This window comes from Epinephelus moara, chromosome 8, assembly GCF_006386435.1.
Source record: "Epinephelus moara isolate mb chromosome 8, YSFRI_EMoa_1.0, whole genome shotgun sequence".
NCBI lineage: Eukaryota > Metazoa > Chordata > Actinopteri > Perciformes > Serranidae > Epinephelus > Epinephelus moara.
In genome coordinates, this window is record NC_065513.1 from 45,708,500 (window position 1) to 45,731,805 (window position 23,306).

Below are 23,306 nucleotides of genomic sequence, written 5' to 3' on the forward strand. Positions count from 1 at the left end.
CTGTGGACAGAGAGAAGGTTTCTGTAAAGTTTGTGATCTCAGGTGAGGTGAGTGGACTTCCTCTGTGTGTGTGTGTGTGTGTGTGTGTGTGTGTGTGTGTACCTCTGTGTTCTGTGAGGTCCTTCCTGCCACCGGCTGTATGTCGTTCAGCTCCACGTTGAAGAGGAAGAAGATGAAGCCGTAGAGAGCCGGACCCAAACCATTACAAAGACCTCTGATACCTGTGATCATCCCCTGGGCCACACCTGAACACACACACACACACACACACACACCAGGTAAAGACGGGTTCAGACATCAAACAATATGGAGAAAAAAAAAAAAAAAAAACTTGCACAGAAAAATTCACATCATGACACAAGAGAAGGTAAAAATCTTCCTCCCATGATTTATATTCTCCTTCCCACCACACAGACAGACAGACAGACAGACAGACAGACAGACAGACAGACAGACAGATGTACTGACCTTGCTGGTCAGGTGACGCACTGTGCGACACCAGAGCAGAGACTGCTGGGAAGGTGATGGAGGACATGGCTGCTACAGTTCCTGCTGCCCACATCATCCTGACACACAACACAAACAACCTTGTTTCCATTTGAACCCAAACCATCAGCATTTTTATAAACTTCAGGACCATCTGTCTCAAAGACGGTATAGACTGATGTTTTTACTTTCCATCGATGATACTCGATCGCTTATCATTGAATTGATTTATTGATCCAGATGGATGGATCGTTACACCCCTTCTAACACCAGACACAGTGTGTGTACTCACCATGGCTCGGAGCCGAAGCCGTACCAGGCCAGCTGGAAGAGCTGAAAGCCCAGACCCAGGAGAACTGTGTTCTTATTACCTATGGTCCTCATCAACACGCTGAGGAACAGAGTCTGAAACACAGACAGACACACAGACAGACAGAATATTAACATTACTTTACCTCATTCTGAGTGTTGAATCTTTCTGATATATGAAACAATGTTATAAGAACTATTAAACTGACTGTATGTAAACATCATATTTGCTCTGTAAATCACTTCCTGTGTCCACTGACCAAAATAATAAATTAATTTAAACAATAAAAAACAAAAAGCAAAAAGAGAGAAATGTATATTTTAAATGTTTCGGCTTCATGATGGCGTCTCCTGGTTTTACATCAGTTAGACAGAGGACTGTTGAGGTACAGTGTGTGTCTGTGTGGATTCAATAAAACCATTTGTATAAATCAATGATGGTTACTGTTAAAGGTCAGTTAGCATCCTGAGCTAATATTTGCTTCAATCACTGAACTCATCAGGCCTAGATCTAGGACAGGCAGCTGTATGGGAGAGCGCTTTAATACCTTTCATACAAAACCTTTGCTCAGCAGAGATGGGAAATAATATTAAATAAATTATTCATTTAGTTGAATATTTGAATATTACTCGTTAGTTGTGACTGCGGTCAGAGATCCTACTTTGTTATTCAAATTAGGGTTTGAACAACATATCAGTTATGTAATGACACTTGTTTCAGGGCACCCGAGGATCACAGCACCGACACAACACTTCATCTTGTTAAAACAACACTCATTACATGGATTCATTTTTATGAAAAACACTTTGATGCTTTTGAACTACTTGTTCTTCGTCATGCCCGTAAATCTGGTGCTCATGGTTTCTATAAAATGAACTGAGCAAACGATGTGCAGCATCTCCATCGTGACTAAAGCTAAAACACTGTATTGTATTTGTGTGATCTAAGCAGCTAAATAATAGCTCCCAGTTTTATGCATCCAAAGATCTTCTATAAAAATAAAAAAAATGCGTAGCAACCAGACCAGGCGTCTCATGGAGACAGGCGTTTATTTGTCAAAATGTGTCGCTGCACCTGGCGAGTAAAAGGGACTAAAACTCAGATCTAGAGACGATCTCTGAAAAAGAGATATTAATTCCAAGGTCATGTATCACTGCTGTCATTCAACTTTTCATCCTCTTTGTGTTCATAATAAAATCTCTGCAGTCAACAGAAGGTCAAAATCAAAAAAGTATTTTCTCGTCACTCTGTTTGTTTTACTGTCTCCAACATCCATGTTTTCTGTGTTTGGATAAATTGTGTAACTGCTCCTGTGTGACGCTGTCGGCTGGTTGTCTGTGTACCTGAGCGACTATAGAGAGGATTCCCACCATGGCGATGAAGGCAGCGATGGCTGCAGGAGAAAACTCGATCACCTGAAACACACAACACAACATCTCACAACATTTCACCACTGACAGGAGCTCCGACACACACGACGTGCTTTAGAATAAAGAATCAGTCACCATCATCCTGATCATTATGTTGATGTCACAACATGTAGAAAGGTTCTACTGTGTGTGTGTGTGTGTGTGTGTGTGTGTGTGTGTGAGAGAGAGTCACCTGCTTCAGGTAGAGGAAGAAGCTGGAGTACTGTCCGGCCTCAGGCAGGTAGGACAGGAACACTGTGACACAGATCAGCAGCACTGTGGTGTCTTTGCCAACACGACGCAGAGACTGAACACACAACACCGTCAGCCGTCAGTACAACTCATCAATACATCTGTCATCAATCAATCAATCAATCAATCAATCAATCAATCAATCATCAGCTGACGTCTGGCAGACACATTAAGTACCTCAGGGATCGATGCTGCACCCTGACGGTGTTACAACCTCTCAGCTGATCAGTTTTTATTGTTCTGAACACTGAGACCTGATTTATCTTCTGTGTCTCTCTGAGAATCATCTACTGCTGTTAACGTCTCCAAATTAAACAGTCAGAGACAAACATGTTCCTCTGTGTGTGTGTGTGTGTGTGTGTGTGTGTGTGTGTGTGTGTGCCAGCCAGTGTAGTTATTAATAAAGAGGCTATTTATGAAGTCCTCTTGGTTCACTGGCAGGAATCACATCCATGTCTCCTGCCTCAAACACTCAACTACAGTTTTATACATCCTGTGTGTCTCTGCACCACTTATCAGTAACACTGTATCAGTTACTGGCCCCATGAAGAAAACTAGAGTTTTAAAGTGTTAATTCAGATTCACCAAAGTCACACAGCTGTAGACCAGCAGCTCCTGTCTTCAGTGAGGTAAAGTTACTGTTTTTGTTAATGGAGTCTGGCTTTGAAGGGAGTGAAGCTTAAAGCTCCAGTGTGTAGGACTCAGGGGGAAATACTGTCAGAGTTGGAATGTAAAATAATTATTGTGTTTTCGTTACCTTAGAATGAGACTTATATCTACACAGAGAGCAGGGTTGCAACACTATGAGATATTCAGTGTACGAAAACAGTCTCAGAAAAGATCAGTTTCATGGTATCACAGAATTTATCTTATTGTCAGTTAGAGTGATCCTTAAATATGAACAGAAGATTGTTGTTGGTTGAACAAACCTTTTATTACTAAAACTGAACTTGAAACATTTAATTAATGAAAGTTTGTGTAAAAAGTCTCCTTGCACCGCCATGTTTCGGACAAACCAAACACTGACTGAGATAGACACTTTCTTGTTTCCCCGCCCTGTCCCTCTGTCGTGTTTCAGTGTCTGAACTCACAGCGAACGGGTCGGCCTGCTCCCAGGAGATGGGGAAGCCCCAGGACGTCAGCCTCATCTTGTCCGGCAGCGACTCGGGGACCACGAAGAACACGAAGGCGATGTCGGTAACGGCGATCACCGTGGCGACCAGGACCACCAGGCTGTCGCCGTACTGTGAGGACAGGTAGGCCCCGATGGCCGGGCTCGTCACCAAGCTGGCCGCAAAGGTCGCTGAGACCTGATGAGAGGAAGAAGAGAGGTTAAACTTTACTCAGGCTGTTAGTTGAGGAACAAAACTCCACCAGCTGATGACTGAACTCTTTAAGTCTCACTTAAAACTTTCACTTTCTGTGCGTTTGAATTTAAACCCAGCTGTTTTATCAACTGTATCAACACGAGTTTAGTTCAGCAGTGGAGACACGAGAGCAGCAGCTCAGCTTCTTGAAGCCTTCAGTGGTCACAAGCTGCAGTCACATGACCTGAGCGCATGTTAGAAACCTCAGTGTGTGTCCGTGGTCATTAATCTGTCCGTAAACAAGTTACTGACTTCACGTATCATTGATTATAAACTCATGTTCTGTGCATATTAAATGGGTGTTTTCATGGAGCATCACACACATCTGACGAGTCAAAGCTGATCGAGTCTCTGACCTGAGGATTTATTCACAGCGACGGTGGCCTGTCTTTTTTAAATGTCCTAAATAAATACACATAACACATTTGTGACCTCATCCAGTGAGGAAATAAGAAATGTTTATGGTACATCTGTTCAACTGATCGACCTGCTGCTAAAGCAGAGTTTGGCAGGTTGTGTTGTCACTTTCATCGTGTCCTAACTGGACGCTAATGTCAGACTATCATGTCGCATCACGTTACATCGGACGAGATCCGTCAAATATGGAATATAAACCACACAGACAACTCAAAGAGTCCATGTGTACTGGGACTTCCTGTCCTGGCTGTGACCCCGGTTCACTGCAGATCTCCATAATGGCAGGAAACAGCTCTGCAGGACCTCCATTATAAACACACAATATGATATTACTGTGAGCACACGAGCTGCAGCGCTGCTCCATTATGTGGTTATATAATATCACAGTCAGTCAGGTACCACAGCTGTGAGGTGGGTTCATCTGTAAAGCTCTGAGGCTCTGGTTTCTTTGGTTGTTTTTGTTGTGTGAAAGTGTTTTCTGACAAAAAGTTAAACCCACTTCCTGTCACAATGACACACACGCCGAGGGATTAAAGGAATAGATTCTTTTTGAAGTGGGGTTGTACAGATATTTATCCACAGTCAGTGTGTTGTGTACAGTAGATGTCAGCACGACGCCAGTTTGGAGAAGCAGGCTGGAGACAAGACACTGAAAATACTCTGAATATAGAATACACTTTAACTGTTATTGATTTTTTTAGGTGGCTAAAACACATTTTGTTGCTGACCCGTCCACAGCAGTACATTCATTAGCTTCTGTGTCGTCTCCATAAACTGAATAAACACCTCATCCAACACACTTTAAAAGATCCAAACTGTCCCTTTAATGCTGATTTTCTCCAGATAAATCCACATGTAATCAATTCATCTGCAGCTCCTTTATGTCAGCATCCTCCAGCTGTAAAACAGAGCAGTCTTTGTGCACTGAAGTTGCCTCCTGCTGTAACATATAAGCTCATCAAGTAATGAATGTGGGTGTTGACCTGTCAGTGGAAATGACAGTAACCATGGCTGCACAGAATCATCTCATCCATCCAGCTACTGAAGAACAAAGTCCAGCGGAAAACTGGACTGTTTGTTCTGAGGTGCAAACACACAATCAGAGTCTCATCCAGAGACACAAAACACCTTTAGTTAAGATTTTCCTTAAAGTCCCAGTTAAGGTTTCCTCAAAATAAAATCAGTCAGACAAAATACCCTCAAGTCTTTAGGTTTCCTTAAAATATTCATTTAAACATTTAAGGGTTTCTCCTTGTCTTGGTCTTATACTGACGGAATCCCCAAACCACTGCACATAAGACCTTAGCAACCAAAGAAAGGTAAAAAAAAAATTAGGTACCTCTGACTGTGTCACAACATGACCGCTTTTATGGCCTTAAATGAGAAAAATGAACACATCCTGAGCAGAGTGTTCTGCAGACGGGAGAAGCCAACGGACTCGCTTTTGATTTTACACTTAAGATTCGACTGAATTCATTTCCGTTGCAGTTTTCCTCCCACACTCGTTTTTTTCTTTTACTTGGGGATCAAATTTACTTTTTAGTTTGTGCTGTCTATTATTGTGTTCCTCCAGAAGTTAAACCTTTTCCTCTGGGAATCAGCTTGGTTTTCTTGTCATCTTTTCTTCTGCCATTGTTTTACTATCTATAAGCAGACTCTGTGAGACAATATCAGGACGTCACAGTGTGAGTCCAAGCACATAAACACACTTCATGGAAACTTTTACCGCTGTAAAATCTCTTGCAGTGAAGTCAATGCCTTCTTGTTTTCCCTCCTGTGCAACATCCTTAAATAAGTCCCTCAGCTAAGGAGGAATGAAGCCGTAAGTGTCATACTTAAGGAGAAAACTTGAGGTGTTTTGTGCAACCAGTCCCAGGTCTTCAACTGAATATCAGATTCAAATCAGCTACCTATCATTTTCCGGATTAATTAAGTCCACGTGTTGAAGCGGCTGACTGTCCGTCAGCTTTGACGAGAGTGTAGATGGGGAACTGAGGCTGTTAAGAGCTTCCACATCAGTACAGGCCGTCTGACAGAGGTAAAGCAGTAAAAACATTCTCAATATACAATACCCCTTAATTGATACTAATTTTTTGAGGTGACTAAAATACGTTCTATTGCTGACCCCCATTTCCATGTCAGACTCCAGCCTGCTCCTCCAAAGTGGAGCTGTGACGTCCGACATCTGCTGTAGGTGACGCACCGACTATGGACAAATACCTCATACAACCCATTTCAAAAAATCCAAACTATCCCTTTAAAACTGCAGAGCGTAGCTGCAGAGCGTAGCTGCAGAGTGTATCTTCAGTGTGTAGCTGCAGTGTGTAGCTGTAGTTACCAGTCCGTAGGCCGTGCTCCTCTCGTGCTCCTCTGTGATGTCGGCCACGTAGGCGAAGATCACCGAGAAGGTCACAGCAAAGATCCCTGAGACTGAGATCAGAGCAAAGTACCACCTGCACACACAGACAGGAAGCAGCCGTTCAGACACACATTATACACACACACATTACACACAGCAGGACAACACACAATCCTCAGGATGTCTCATTGGAAAGTGGAACTTCGTCGTCATCCTGAATTCTTCAAGGTCCCGATTCTTCAGTCTCAGGAAGAGGAAGCAGGTCATCAGAGCTGTGTTATGTTGTAGATAATAATCACGCTATTAGACAGACTGGTGGTTTAACGAGGCGTTTGGTGTCGTCTACGTCATCACCACGTCCCCACTAAAAACATACTTTACAAGGCGTCAAAGCGAAGTGTTTTCAGATTCCATTAATCCAAAACTAATGTCTCTTAAAATGGTGACTTGTCAATGAAACTTGGAGCATTAATGCACGACACTGTGTTACAGGAGAATTACTCAATTAAAAGAAAATTAATCTTGAGCTAATTTGATAATTGATTTACTTTTCAAGCAAAAATACCACACTACATATATATGTGTTGGTTTCAGGCTCTCAAATATGAGAGTTTGCTGCTTTTCTTGGTTTTACATGATCTTAAATTAAATATTTGTGGTCAGAATAAACTGCCGGAGGGAATCATGGCCGACCATGCCCGTATCTTCTGGTCTTGTCCTTCTATTCAGACTTCCTGGAAGGAAGTTGTAACAATCATTTCTGGGTTTTAGTATAAGCACAACATTCACGTCCCTTTATCTTGGACATTTACCTGACAGACTAAGTAAAGATGATACCTGTCTACTAAAGACTTTGCTGGCAGAGAGTTAAAACGCCGTTACAAAATGCTGGATCCAGAAAACCTGTCCCACACAACTTCAAAAAGATGGTGTGTTTATTTAGCCAAACAGACAGACCTCACAGGATTATTCTATGTTCCACGTGTCACATCCTACTTTAAAATGGCAGTTTTCACTGAGGTTTTACACATTTTACATTTTAAGTTCCAGACTTTTACAAACTCAAATTTCCAGAAGTCTCAGTAGATTTTTCGGACCATAACGGACTGAAAATAAGCAGCTCTTCGAATATTTCCTTGTGTTTTTTAGTCTCTTAGAAGAACTGAACTGTGTCCATGGAAACAACAATGAATGCAGCCATGAAGGTTTCCTCACACAGAGAGATACTCCGTTTATTTTTCTGATGACTATATTAATGCATAACAGTTAAATATTCAGACCAGCTTCATATTTGGTTATTTGTGGTGCTGGGTATCGATGCAATTCAAAGACAGCACCGCATTTTCTTTTTAATTAATTTGGTCGTGGACGTCTGGTTGTGGTTCAGTTATAAGGCACGTGTTGGGGGCGGAGCTGTCCTGCAGGCGTAAAGGCAGCTCAGTGCAGGAGCGTGAGCGTTCAGTTGCTGTCACACTTCTTGCCTTGCTTTTGACGACATCAAGCTCGCTCTGATCCGCACTCTCTCTCTCACACACAGTGGTAAATATTTTGGCTGCACTGGCTGTCTAGAAACCACTCTGCTCATATGATCAGTTCATTTCTAGAAAATCTGAATTTTGTATTTTAGAAAACAAAAAAGGGGAGATAGTATGGAATCACAAATATTTTTCCTTACTCTCTTTTCTTTTATCTATTCTTATCCAGACAATTACTAAAATAAAAGGTCTTATTTTTCCACAGTGCCCAGTAACGCTGGATCACATGAGAGAATAACTGAGAGTTTGCAGCCCTGCTGTCACTTTAAACCTGCATCAAGTAAGATGCCAAAATAAAACTCCAAGCAGTGATCCAGATTAAAAAATTTAACTGGTGCCATCATCGCTTCTGACTAATAGACAAAAAAATAGTTTAATTTGATTGGAGTGTTTGTGAAACGTGATGCATGAAACATGTGACTGATGAAGGCTGCAGAGTCTCAGCATCATCAAATGAGTTAATATCAGCTGATCTCCAGTTACTGCCTCGAGTGTGTTTAAAATGTCAGTGATTTTAGAGAAACTGTGAATACAGACACTAAAATCAAACAACATATTCTGTCTGGTGAGGCATAAACATATATTCTAATAAATTATTTTTCAGGTATTATGCACTGTTACAATAATCATCTGCTTATGTTTAATGGAAAAACACTGAGAAACACAAACAACCAAACACATGAAGACCTCCTGAGCGCTGTGACGCTGAGCGTTGCGACCAGCAGGAGAGGAAAGTGTGGTTTCTAGTTTAAACATGTTTGCCGGCTGCTCTGTGCTCTGCAGAGTACACGCTGATCCTCGGACGCTCACATGAACAACATGTGACTGTTCAAACTCCAGCGGGCTGCAGCTGAGTCTACACTGACTCCACTGACTCTGAGACATCAGACCAGTGCCACACCTCACTGTCTGCACTGATTTAGCAATTCGGTTTTTATTCTATGAAACATCAGAAAGCTGTAAAGAAAATGTTCATACGGGTTTCTCAGAGTCTAAAACCCAAAGACTTTCAGTTACTGGGATATAAAACAGAGAGAAGTATCTTCCTCACAGAGCAGCAGCTGCAACCACTGAGTTTAGCATTTCTGTCTTTAAAAAATGACTTACAATCATTTATCACCTATCAATATCACTATATCAACTCAAATTTATTTATAAAGCACATTTAAAAACAACTCACGTTGACCAAAGTGTTGTACAAAGGGAATAAAATGCTACAAAACACACACATGAAAGGCAACATAACTGTCAGGTACACAGCTCACACATTTAGAGACTCAACACACACACAGGCAGCATCAGGGAAAACCAGATCAGGGGGACTCAAACACTGATGAATAAAAGTAGGTTTTGAGTCTGGACTTAAATGAGTCAGTGGAGGGGGCAGATCTGATTGGGAGGAGGTTTGGGGGCAGACACAGCAAAGGCTTGATCACCCCTGAGCTTAAATCTGGAGTGTGGGACACCCAGGAGCCCCAGGTCAGCTGACCTGAGGGACCTGGGTGTAGAAAAGGGGGTTAGGAGGTCTGAGATGTAGGACGGGGCCAGACCATTAAGGGCTTTGTACACAAACAGGATAACCTAAAAGTCAACTCTGAACTTTACAAGCAGCCAGTAGAAAGACGCTAACACAGATGTGAGATGGTCTCTCTTCAGGGTACCAGTGAGGAGCTTGGCAGCAGCGTTCTGAACCAGCTGGAGGCGGGACAGAGAGGACTGACTGATACCAGTGTACAGAGAGTTACAGTAGTCTAAACGGGAGGAGGTGAGAGCGTGGGTGACTGTCTGCAGGTCTTTAAGGGAGAGAAATGGCTTGAAGTTGGAAAAAAGCTGGCTTTTACTACTGCATTTATTTGTTTCTCAAATTTAAAGGCGAAGTCAAATATCACGCCAAGATTTTTGACATGGGGTTTAACATGGTTAGAGAGGCTACCGAGCTGGTCAGAAATCCCTCTAATGGAGTCAGGGGGCCCAAGAGGACAACTTCTGATTTGTCCTTCTGGGCCATTCAGTTCTTTATGTCCTTGAGGCAGTTTATGAGACTGACAACACTAGACTTGTGGTTAGGCTCGATAGGGAGATACAGCTGTGAGTCATCAGCGTAGGAGTTGTTATGTTTTTTAATAATTTGGCCGAGAGGAAGCATGTACAAAGAAAAGAGAATAGGACCTAAGATGTAGCCTTGAGGGACTCCACAGGAAGGAGTGAACCAGTCTAACGCAGAGCAACTGATGCCGACACCAAACTGGAGGCGTTCGATCCAGATGTTGTGATCCACAGTGTAGAACCCAGCTCTGAGGTCAAGAAGAACCAGGATGCCACCGTTTCCAGTGTCAACAGAGAGTAGCAGGTCATTGTACACTTTCAGCAGGGCAGACTCTGTGCTATGATCGGACCTGAACCCAGAGTGATGTAAGTAGGTCTGTAGTTGATGGAGAACAACCTTCTCCAGAATGTTAGAGAGGAATGGAAGTTTAGAGATAGGTCTGTAGTTGCTGGACATGGAGGGGTCTAAGTTGTTTGTTCTCAGGAGGGGCTGGACCACTGCCTGAAGCAAGCTGGAACAATACCAGTGGCCAATGAGCTATTGACAATAGAGAGGATTTAAATCTTTACAGCTCCATATCAGACTCATGAGGACACCGCAAACCTCTAACTCACAGTACAATTAATATTCAGGAACAAAAATTACAACATGAACTTATTTGATCTCAAAACCACATTATTCCCTCTGAGAGCCACTTCTAACACCGAGGTCGACCTGCACTATTAAAAGAGCCACTTTAACCAAAAATTAAGAAAAGAAAAATCTGTCTGGAGCCGCACAACATATTTGAGTCTTATTCTACTGCACCACCACTGAGGTTCATTTAGACATGACCTCAGCAACATTTAGAGGAAAAGGTGCCAGGCCGAGGACGCAGTTGACAAAATGTTAAAAACTTAATTCTGTGTGTAGGCTACACATTTTTACAATTAGAGAATGAAAGAATTTCTTTAGGCCTACAACAATGACAGATAGAACATTTAAATGTAAAAAACAACAACAATAATAATAATAATAATAATAATAATAATAACTGCTATTCAATTCAATATGATCTTATTCTCTAAAGCCACAGGAAGCCCCTGGAGAGGAGCTAAAGAGTCACATGTGGCTCCGGAGCCGCAGGTTGCCGACTCCTGTTCTAACAGAAACTCAGCTGCTGAGTCCAACATCCAGTCTGATATCATTTCATATATTTAGAGTTGTTTCAACACTGATACCAGGATCAGAAGTGCCTCCCATACTGCCTAAAGTCTTGGCTCAGGTATCGGTGAGTATGTGAGTAATATTAATAAACTTTAAAGTAGTTTCACACTTGGATAAAGCGCCAGTTTTCAACTGCCGTTTCAGAGCAGTGAAGAAGTCCCATCAGTTTAACTTGAGCCATGCCGCACAACGACAGCCATCAATTCAATCCCATATAGGGTCAGTATACAGCGGTTCATTTTTTTAGGAGACAGTGGGATCGGATCACAACTCTGTGTCAGCTGACACACAAGCTCAGGTATCGGGAAGAAAAAATGATATTGTAACATCTCCACATACGTAGTTTTTCCTTCAGAGAGAATCAGGAGGCGGCTGCCTTCATCAAAGTTTGTCCCACCTCCAACTCTCGACAAAACTCTGACAGGTGTCATAATGGAAAACACCATTTTCTGTTGCACTCATAGATTTATAGTAATGTGGTCATTTGTAACTGCAATGACGGTATTACGTCAATATGGTGGCGCTATCGTTATCAGCACAGTGCACCGGGAGAGGTGTGCCAAGACTGCCAGAGGAAGAAAACAGTCATCTGTTCTGGAACCACAGCAAAGCAGGGCCCGCCGCCAGCCTGGTGCGCCACAGTGTTTCCACCTGTTACGTCTTTACCACCACAACAAAACTCCTTCCCTGCCGCTGATGATAGATTTTTGTCGCCAGTTGCAGTTTATGAATGCTGCTACAAACAGCAGCTGGATACAGGGTTTGTGAACGCTGCTCAATGCACCTCTATGTGTGTGAGACTGCCGTCATGTTCTGAGACTATGTGTCAAACAGACATCTGTAAAGCATGATCATCACATCGAAACATGTTCAATACATAACAAGAGAACATGTCTGCCACATGTAGTCTAATGAGGAAAGCAAAAAAATTTAAATTAGAAGGTAAGATGATCAAACTGTTTTGAAACAGACAGTCTGTCTTGTAACAGTGTGAGAGGGGATTAGTTAAAATATAAGTTGTCAAATTTATTTTAAATGCTTCAAAAACAGCAGATCTACATTTGTGTAAATAATATTTTGCCATCACAATAAAACTGTTTCACAAAATATTAAACATATATATTAGAATATTTGTGAGCATGTTCCCAGTGTCAGACACCTTAACCAGGTCATGTGATCTGTGATCAAACACACAAAATCGTTCAACAATCAGGTCACAGTTTATGATAACTGCATTTTTTTCCCGATCACATAATTATTAAAAATCCAAAAAGATGCTTCTTGTAAAAGTGTTTCATTGAGGAAGCTGAGGGTGCGGTGCACATACGTGTGTGCATGTGATCAGGATGGTACCACCTCCACCTCTTTTTGAGCCAGGACCCAGACACGACCAACATCTTAGTTTTACTGAATCAAGCAAAAACACCAACTGTCCTCCTCCGCTCCTCTGATGTCAGACTTCTCTCAGATTTATATCAAACTGAATCTCTTTGAGTTTGTTGGTTGGAGGAAACAAAACCTGATGACATCACCCTCAACAGATTAATCAGAAACTGAAGTTAGCGTTGGTTTGCAGCCGTGCTCACAAACAGGCCTCCAGAGTCCTTTATTCAAAGAAGAGATGGAGTGGTGATGCAGAGCTGTAACCTGATCTGATCTGAGGTCAGTGCATCAGTTTAAATGATTTCCAGGAACAAACTGACTTCAGCTGAACTCTGACGGACGACAGAGAGCGGATCAGTGTCTGATACATGAACAGTATCAGCAGCTGTACAGGAAGTTCACACAGCGCTCAGTAATGACATCAGCAGGTTCAGACTGACTTTATGACATCACGTTTGTCTTAACAACAGAGAGAAGAACGAGCTGCAGACGTTTGGGGGGAAGTTCTGAACAATAATTAGTTTTAAAGCGATATCTGACATTAATGCCGAAAAGAATCAGCTGCATGAAACATTTAACATGATCTGATGATATTAATATATAATATATAGAGTTAAATTATTGTTTACATGTCCCTCGTCTTCATCAGACTCTGTTGCTGCTTCACACCAACATGAACACACAGACACAGACACAGACACATAGACACACACACACACACACACACACACACAGACAGTATTCGTCTCACCAGGGGCTGATCCTCATGAAGGGGATGGGGGCGCAGGTGAAGAAGACCGTCATGAGGAGGAAGGACTTCCTGCCCCAGATGTCTGACAGAGCACCAATCAGAGGAGCCGACAGAAACGACAGGAAGCCCTGAACAAGAACACACACCCAGGAGACATCACTGACAACACATAAAAAAGAAAGTCTCCACACTGTGAACACAAGTCAGAGTCACAGTGGTCATGATGTACCATTTCTTTTACCCCTTAAAGCTGTAACGATTAATGGAAATAAAAATAATCCCAAACTGTTTGATTAACAAATTTAAATTTATCATCATTTACAAGCACAAAACCTGACAAATTATTCTCAGATGTGAGAATCTGCTGTGTTTCTTAGTCTCATGTGACAGGAAACTGTTTGAACTCTTCGTCCAACAAAACCAGACAATTCACATCTGATGAACGTTTTTCCGATTTTATGGACAAAACAATCAAGAAAATAATATGCAGATTTATTAATGATGAAAAAAGTAGTTAGGACATTTTATGATAGTTAGCCGACAGAGACGGGAAGAACTGGGGAAAGAGAGACGGGGATATGAAACACCAAGATTTTGGTTCATGACAGGTGCCTTAACACCTGGACCACTAATATCCCTTTAATACCAAAATTAGCACGTGTACATATGGTTTTTTTTTTTTAACACGGGATACCACACTGAATTAGGTGATAGGCCCCTGATCCAATGCCAGTAGAGAAGAGCTGTGTGCACGACTCTGCAGCAGACGAGTATGACTCTGTTTCTTTGTACTGATGTGTCACATTCAACATCACGGACGGACCGGTGTCGTATTGAAGAGTGTTCCCCTGGAAACAGGTTAGTAAGCAGTAGAAAGCAGCATGGAGGCCAGTGAAAATGTAAGTGAGTACTTCTTTTTTAAATCTTTTACTTGACTTGGTGTCAAGTAAATTTGGATATACGTTTGAGCGTGAAGACTGACAGTATTGTGTGCTGGTTGTTACTGCACCTCGCCTGTAAAGGAGCTAAAATTAGCACGTTCACCTGGGTGTTGTGTTTCCATCACTGATAAATACCCTTATCTACTGCAGAGTCATTTGACCCGGGTGTGAAAGCTGATTGTAACCTTTTCCATTAAACACAAAAGCCAGATGTAACTGGGTGTTAGTGGGATTGTTGTGCAGTGGGAATACTGATGCTGACATCGTTCAGTGAGTCGGTGTCGGCCATGACCTGACCAAACCAGTTTCTTTGTCATTATACAAGTCAGTGTTTCCTTTCCATCATTCATTCATCCATTCATTCAGGTGGTCACAAAGAGCAGCAGTTTTCACAACATCCATCACATCACAATGATGCCGCTGAGCTCCACATAGCAAGGTTCACACATCCTAAATGTTGGACAAAAACAGCTCTGGTATCAGATCAGAACTTGGTCTCAGCTTCAGAGCTGAGGTATCACAATCTCGAGAGTAAGGCTGCGTCAAATCGACATCGTACCTACGCCATAGGCTCTACGTCGACGTGTAAATGTAACTCCACGTCACAGTGACGCAGACCTCCTGTCTGTCTCTGTAAGCTGAAACCATTTCCCTCAGTGGAAACAAAGCTTTGATTTACTTTCATTTCACAGATATAATGTGTTTAATGTGTGTTTAACATGTGTTTAATGTGTATTTAATGTGTGTTTAACGTGTGTTTAACGTGTGTTTAATGTGTGTTTAACGTGTGTTTAACGTGTGTTTAATGTGTGTGTTGAATCAATTAAACTTTACAGCACTTCACAGAAACTTCAGCACTGACTCGTGTTTTGGAGGTGTAACTGCAGAGTGACACAGACACACCACCGCACAGGTGTAAATGCTTACAAAGGCTACAGGCTATGGCGTAGGGTCTGCCACACAAGTATAACTCCCCTTTAAGGCCCGTCGCCCACCAAAGCGTCTTTTTCAGGGCCAGTGTATTTTTAAAATTCTTTGTAATGGGAGCGCTGTGTATGTACGCTACCTTACAAACACCAGAGCTGTGACGAGGTGCTGAGCAGGAAGTCTGTGATGAGCGGCGCTGCCTGTTGGACAGTTATTTTCTGATCATCTAGAATTTTAAACTGTTCAACTTTGGGTAAAAACGCTGCGCTTGTTTCTGTCACAGTCGTTCCATCACAGTTGAGGAGGGACAAATACCACAAAGACAAACCGTCACATCTTACAAGAACTGAACAACAAAATATATCAACATACTGTGAGTATATACAAACATATGTTTCCTCTCATGAACCCACACAGACCAGGTCCGTCCGCTCTCCCAACATGCTTCAGCCCTCCCCTCATCCACAGCAGGTACTCTTCCTCACCCTGACATGTTCACTTCTGTGGATATTCCGTATGATAGCAACGAGACGCAGCTGAAAAAAAACGCAGCACCTCCACAGCGCTCTCAAACACTCCCAGGTGTCGTTTCCTGAGGAGCACCTGGCGTTTTCAGCTTTGAAGAAAAGCTCTGGTGGACACGAGGCCCAAATGTGTATCCCTGCCAATCTGTGACAGCAGCTCTGTTTCTCAACTGTATGAGTCAACGTAATATTTCATGTTAATGCTTTTAAATGTGTGATTCTGTGGTGAACGTGTGTGTGTAGGAGAAACACTGCGTTCATGCTGCTGAAGTGCACATTCATTTCTTTACACTGCAGACACTTGCATAATAAACACATGAGGTGACATCTTCTCATCGCCACTTTGTCTTTTATTATCTGTGAAATATTTACCCTCATGTTGTATTCTGTTCCGTTTATGTGATGTGCCTTCTGCTGGAACAGGGATCTGTCAGAGTTTTATCTGAATGTGATGTGTGGTGCGTGAGAGGAGTCTTACCTTCACCCCATGAACCAGGCCGTTCATCAGGAAGGTGTGCTGAGGAAACGTCTCATGGAGGACCTGAAACAACAAAACAAAAAGGTCACGTCTGATCTCTCTGAAGAACAGACTGTATATATCTAAACATCATCTGTAACCTCTGATACTCTCCACACACACACACACACACACACACACACACACACACTGAATGTGATTTTTCTGCTGAAAGACAAACACATGGAGATAAAACAGGACTGAAGGTCAGGAAAGTTTTATCAAACTCATTTCACCCTGGAGACAAACTGCAGGGACACACAGACATTTTGGAGAATGTACTTGTTTGCTTTGTTTCCTAAAGTCAGACGTCTCTCAATCTCAGCGTCCAGTTCAGGGTCACACAGTCCGATAACCGTACACAACGTCCAAATTACACCAAATTATAAAAACAATGAGCCAACAGTTACAGATAAAAGAACTGTTCACGTCTGAGCTTCTCAATACTACGGTCGAGCCGGCGCTCGTTTAATACTGGTGGGGAAAAAAGTATAAATTAAAAAGATCAATCTCAGGTTTTATGGACAGATATCAGGTCATTCAGATGAAGATCAATTTGAATCCGATAAATCGATTATTTTAACCCAGCCCTGATCTGACCAAATGTCTCCCCTTCTGTTCCTGAGATATGATGCTGAGTAATGGACAGAAAAGTGTTTTATGCAGAACATGATGTCACAGTGAAGTTGACCTTTGACCTTTTGGATATAAAATGTCATCATATCATATTTTATGCTGTCAGACATTTGTTTGAAATGTTGCCATAAAAAGCGTATAAATTCTTGAGCTTAGGCCAAAAACAGATCAGAGTGACCTTTGACTACCAAATTTTACTGAGTTTATTCTTCAGTCTAAGTGGACGCTTGTGCCAAATTTGAAGACATTCCCACGAGGTGCTCTTGAGATATCGTGTTCACAATAACGTGACGAACAACCTGACAACATGTCGTCTCCTGCCACGGTTAACGTCAGCGTGGAGGCACATAAAGAGCTCATGAAGAGTTCTGCCTGCGTTCACAGACGATAAATAAACAATGTAAACAGTATTATAACTGTCAATCTTCATATCACAGTGTATGACGCAACGCTAATGCAGTACAGACAAAAAAAAAATTCATATGGCTCAACTTTAGCTGCAGTGAAATGTGACATTATCCAATCACATCTGTGCAAGTCCACACTCCTTATCTGAGGACACAATGACTGAGTTGTACCATCCTGTCTCAGACTATTATAATATTGAGCATATATCATATCATCATGTTGCTGTGGAGCTGTTAACTGTCAATCTTTAATGATACTGGGGAGCAGCTGTGGCTCAGGAAGTAGAACAGGTCGTCCACTAATCAGGAGATCGGCTGTTCGATCCCCGGCTCCTCCGGTCCTCATGTCCAAACCCGAACTGTGAAGCGTTAACTGAGGAGCAGGAGCCACTGTATGAGTGGTCAGATGACTAGAGAGGCACAGTACAAGTGCGAGTCCATTAATGTCAGACAGTCACCACAGATTCAAAACAGAAACAGAGATACCATCTTAATGTGCATGTTGACATGTTGGACTGAAAATATGTGAACTTTTCCTTTAATGAATCCTGACTGAGCTGCTGACACTGGAGAGAAGTGACTCTGTGACTCCGTCTGCTTCTTCTCAGACACGTGTAACCAGGTGATCGACCCTCCAACATCCAGCTGATTGAAACAACAGCTAAACTTCTACTTTATAAATCAACTTGTGTGTGTTTGTGTTCGAGGTGTGTGTACTCACTGTCAGCATGGGCGTTGTCAGGAGCCCCCAGGCGAAGAACTCCAGGAAGATCACCACCACCGCATGAGTCACTCTGGCTCGGCCTCGGCCGTGCTGCGGCGAGAGGAGAGGCGGAAACATTAACAATTCATCTGTGGGAATTAACCTCACTTCCTGTATTATCTGATCAAAACACATGTCTTCTACCAGCAGTTTGCTCCCAGTGTGATGACTGCATGGTCACATCACAGGAACCATGACCTCTCTACGGTTTCTTCTCATGTTGGTGATCCAGAAAGTTTACGTTGCTTTTCTCAATTTAAGACGCATTGAATCAGAGATTTAGAAAAGCACTGAACATATTCAGGTCTACCTGAGACTTGCAACCACTGAAAATTAATCTGAAGCAACTTCCCTAGTCTCTACAGTCATGCATCATGCAAACACAATGACTTTGTGTTGCATCAGCGTCTCTAATGTGATGCTCTGTTGCTTTTCTTGTCTTTATTTCACTGTAAGAAAGCAATCAGAATATACAAAGACTTGGACTTGATTACAGATAACTGATGTTTAATCTAATAATCAGTCACAGCACCTGGACTCTGTGGATGAGACTCTGATTGTGTGTTTGCACCTCAGAACAAACAGTCCAGTTTTCCGCTGGACTTTGTTCTTCAGTAGCTGGATGGATGAGATGATTCTGTGCAGCCATGGTTACTGTCATTTCCACTGACAGGTCAACACCCACATTCATTACTTAATGAGCTTATATGTTACAGCAGGAGGCAACTTCAGTGCACAAAGACTGCTCTGTTTTTCAGCTGGAGGATGCTGACATAAAGGAGCTGCAGATGAATTGATTACATGTGGATTTATCTGGAGAAAATCAGCATTAAAGGGACAGTTTGGATCTTTTAAAGTGTGTTGGATGAGGTGTTTATCCACAGTCAGTGTGTTATGTATAGTACATGTTAGTCGACACCCCCCCCCAGTTTATAGAAGCAGGCTGGAGACGACACAGAAGCTAATGAATGTACTGCTGTGGACGGGTCAGCAACAAAATGTGTTTTAGCCACCTAAAAAAATAAATATCAGTTAAAGTGTATTCTATATTCAGAGTATTTTCAGTGTCTCATCTTCCAATATGACAGCCTGTTCCAGCAGGGAAGCTGTTTCAGTTCTCCACCTCTGCTCTTGTTAAACCCACCACACTCCACTGAGAAAAACAGTAACTGTAGCTGACTGAACTCAGGAGCTGCTGGTCGACTGCTGCCTCCATCAGTTAGTTAGTTTGAGTTATTGTGTGACTTTGGTGAATCTGAACTGACGCTTTTAAACACCAAAGTCACACAATAACATAAAAACACTAACTGATGGAGGCAGCAGTCGACCAGCAGCTCCAGTGTTCACTGATGTTACATCACTGGTTTTATCTATGGAGTCTGGCTTTTAAGAGAGAGATATGATGGCTTTATTTTCCAGCTGGAAATCACTTAACCTTAATTGTTCTAAATTAATAAGGCACTATATGCCCACACAGGAAGCCCGGTTCTTCATGCACTCTGTGATTTTCTCTCAGTATTCAAACTGCATGACAGTATGGGCTCACCATCTACAATCACACACCTCACATCTTTATACAATCAGACACTGAAAATAAGGGACAAAAAGTCCGTCTGGTGACGATACACTCTTCTCAGCTCTGACAGCTTCATTAACTTTTGTTTCCTGAAATTAGTTTTCAAATGTACCAACAGTCGATCTCCAGAGATAGAAAGGCTGATCACAGTCAAACCTTTTAAGGGGTGTTAGTGTAAGTGTAGTGGTGTATTGTGGTTAATGTATTTTTATAGTGTATTGTGGTTTTATGATGTTTACAACTGTGCATTTTAATAACATTTCAGGCCTACATGTAAAAGCCCAACTAGGGACAAGAGTTGGAAATATGCTATTAACTCTCTGTGCAACACATCAGTCTCATACTCTGTATTAAAGCTATGTAGTAGTAGTAGTAGTAATTTATTCGTCCATTCAACAGAACATGATATTTACATACACACAATTAGGATTTCTATATTAAGTATGGGCGAAAAGGCGTAGGCTGAAACAACTGCTTATTATTGCCTACCCTATTTACAAGAAGGAAAGTTACAGAAACAGAACAAGATAAAGAAATAGAACAAGATTATGTTAAATTGCATCGTCCCTATCAAATAAAATAAAGACAGACAGACAGTGTCTCACATTAAGGTGAAGCAGTAAAATACTCTCATTATAGTGTGCACTTAGACTGATACTGATTTTTTAGGTTCCTGCTTCTCCAAACTGGAGGTGTGTCGACTGTGTGTTATACACTGACTATGGATAAGTGCCTCACACAACCCCACTGCAAATGATCCAAACTATCCCTTTAACTCAGGGTGTCAAACTCATTTTAGTTCACAGGCCACACACAGCTCAATTTAACCTCAGACGGACTGGATCAATAAAACCATCGCACAATAACTAATAAATAAGAACCATCAGCGCCAATATTTTCCCTTTTTAGTGTGTAAAGAATTACAAGAACGTTCTGTAGACGTTCATCCTTTAATAAAACAGATGAACAGCCTGAGATGTCTCAAGAAAAATAAGTGCAATTTCCACAGTATGTCTTTAACGTGTCAGTCAGTCTGCTTCTCACTGCTATTACATGTGTATTTATTCACACACTTCCTGATACAGACTCTTTTGAACTGAAGCAGCTGATTGATAATTATTTAACACAATATTGAGTAACTTTAAACATGGTCACAGTCAGTATTCATGGTTGTATCAGAGGGCTTATTATGGTCAGGCTGGAAACGCCTCTGAGGAGATTTTTACATGAAGCAGGTAACACACTGTTTAACTTGCTCCTGACACCTGTCCCCTCCGAGTCTGGTCCTCTATGGGCCGGACTGGACCCTGTGGCGGCCGCTTCTGGCCCACGGGCCGTATGTTTGACACCGCTGCTTTAACTCATTCAAAGCAGTTTGGGCTTGTATGTTTACCTTTGTCAACACACACAGGAGCATTTAAAGCTAACTGCTAAGCTACATGTCTCCAGGTGTGAACAAACTGTCTTCAGGTAACACCTGAGCTTCATGTCTCCGGACAGGAAGTGAGGACAGTTCGTGTTTGGACCCGTGAAACAGTCCTACATCTTCCTGAGGTTCACCTGAAGTAAACAGGAACTAGCTAACTGACAGAACTAGTTAGCTAGCTCAAGTTAACTGATCCGAATTATCGTTAGCTCTGATTGCAGCTAGCTAACCTTCTGATTAGCTTCCTGTGTTGATGTAACGTAACAGTTAGCATCCGCTAACAAGCGGCCATGACATCACAGTCCGGCTGCTGCCAGCTCGTTAGCTTTATTTCAATGTAACGTTACCGTACGGAGCGGCTAACATTAGCCACAGTGATGCTAACACACCGAACTAGCGCACTTGTTCTTACCGAGCTCCGGACCAACATGATGTCGTTGGCCTCGGTCGCTGTCTTCTCCCGGTTCATCTCACATCTTGCCGAAACGATTTTCACTTCACGTGCACGGTGCTCGGCATCCTGCGGAGGTGTCCCCGTCTCTTCCAGCGTGTCCCGCGGTGTCAGCTGTAACTATGTGTCTGTGCTAACATGGACCTCAACCGGAGACTCGACGGTGTTAACGGAGCGGTAAACTGTGAAAGAAAAAGGGGGCGGCTTTCGTTTTCCTCCCAAATTCCTCTGCCTGCCCTGATTGTAATTTAACTGTCTGTCACCGCGGTGTATCCACCGGAGCTCCCCGGGTGGGCGGTGCCTTTTGTTTCAAACTTTATTAACAACAATTCAACATGACAAACTCTCACAGGAATATTATGTTTTTCATCCTTTCAATCAACATCAACAGATTCAGATGTTTTTCTTTAATTGTTTTGTTGCATTTATCACAGCAAGAAATTGTAAAAACAGAGGCTGAATAATATCAACAGATACATCAATGATAATAATAATAATAATAATAATAATAATAATGTCAAACTACGTCACAGTTTCTGGTGTTTTAAGATGGAGGGTTTTTATTTTTCAGTATTTGTTTATGAGGTTTGCTCTGATATCACATGGGTTTAGGGACTGTTCGTTATCTGGGGGGGGGGGGGGGGGTTAGTTTTAAGGAAAAGATGCTGCTTTTTTTAAAAACATTTTTTGAATAAATTAANTTTGTTGTTTGGGTTGGTGGATGAGGTTTGGGGTGGTGGGGGGGCGGGGGGGGGGGGGGGGGGGGGGGGGGGGGGGTTAGTTTTAAGGAAAAGATGCTGCTTTTTTTAAAAACATTTTTTGAATAAATTAAGTTTTTTTCTTAAACCTTTTTTTTTGGCAGTTTTAAAATTTGGGGGATTTTTTTCGTTTAAAAATGTTGGTAGGGGCTTGAGTTTGAACATGCTGTGCTTTAGCCAATCACAATGGAGGGGGCGGGGCCGAGACATGCAGGTGTCCCCAGGAAATGTGTACCAACAGAAACAGCAAGCTCCGCGTCCATGGCGACAGCTCCACCCAAAACGCCGTCTCGTCAATGTGAATTTTTTTTTTTTTCCAGCGGATGTCTTAGTTACAACATGATTGAGCTAAGTGGAGTAGTTTCATGTCGTATCCGACAACGTGAGGCTTTTAACAGATGATGTCTTGATGTTAGCATCATCAGAGGTGTGACGGAGCGGTTTGTGACGTCTGACCTCGTCATGTTCTCAAACACTCACAGCTTGTTTCACACTGACTCAGACTAAACGTCATGTGAGGCTCTCTGACGTCCAGACGACACATGACTTTATGTTACATACGTGTGAAATGTTGCATAGATCTTTACATAATTTCAAAAGTTCTGTTACATTGTTGATTCCCTTTCTGACTCTGATAAATGGTGTAATTTTGGCAACAATTAAATTTTTTTTAAGAAAATGTGCCAAAATTTGCAAACATTTTAAAAGAAAAAACAAATCCCCCAAATTTTAAAACCACCAAAACAATATTAAGAAAAAAAAATGCACTTTAAAAATGACACGACCCCTCATAAGTAACGAACAGTCCCTACCCCCCCACCCCCGCCGACACACACACACACACACACACACCCCCAA

The 23,306-nt window shown here is 42.1% G+C and overlaps 1 protein-coding gene across 1 annotated transcript in view; it reads right to left on the reverse strand.

The window, feature by feature from the left end:
• mfsd14bb (major facilitator superfamily domain containing 14Bb) overlaps nt 1-21,948 on the reverse strand; it is a 28,485-nt gene extending 6,537 nt beyond the window's left edge. Inside the window, exons 1-11 of the mRNA XM_050050496.1 lie at nt 21,652-21,948; nt 18,196-18,288; nt 16,393-16,455; nt 13,523-13,650; nt 6,580-6,694; nt 3,549-3,767; nt 2,399-2,512; nt 2,140-2,211; nt 779-891; nt 469-566; nt 103-245 (exon numbers count right to left, since the gene is read on the reverse strand). Coding sequence (XP_049906453.1) covers nt 103-245; nt 469-566; nt 779-891; nt 2,140-2,211; nt 2,399-2,512; nt 3,549-3,767; nt 6,580-6,694; nt 13,523-13,650; nt 16,393-16,455; nt 18,196-18,288; nt 21,652-21,708 — 1,215 coding nt within the window. The 5' untranslated portion in view covers nt 21,709-21,948. The remainder of the gene's footprint in view (nt 1-102; nt 246-468; nt 567-778; nt 892-2,139; nt 2,212-2,398; nt 2,513-3,548; nt 3,768-6,579; nt 6,695-13,522; nt 13,651-16,392; nt 16,456-18,195; nt 18,289-21,651) is intronic.
• Nucleotides 21,949-23,306: the final 1,358 nt, after the last annotated feature.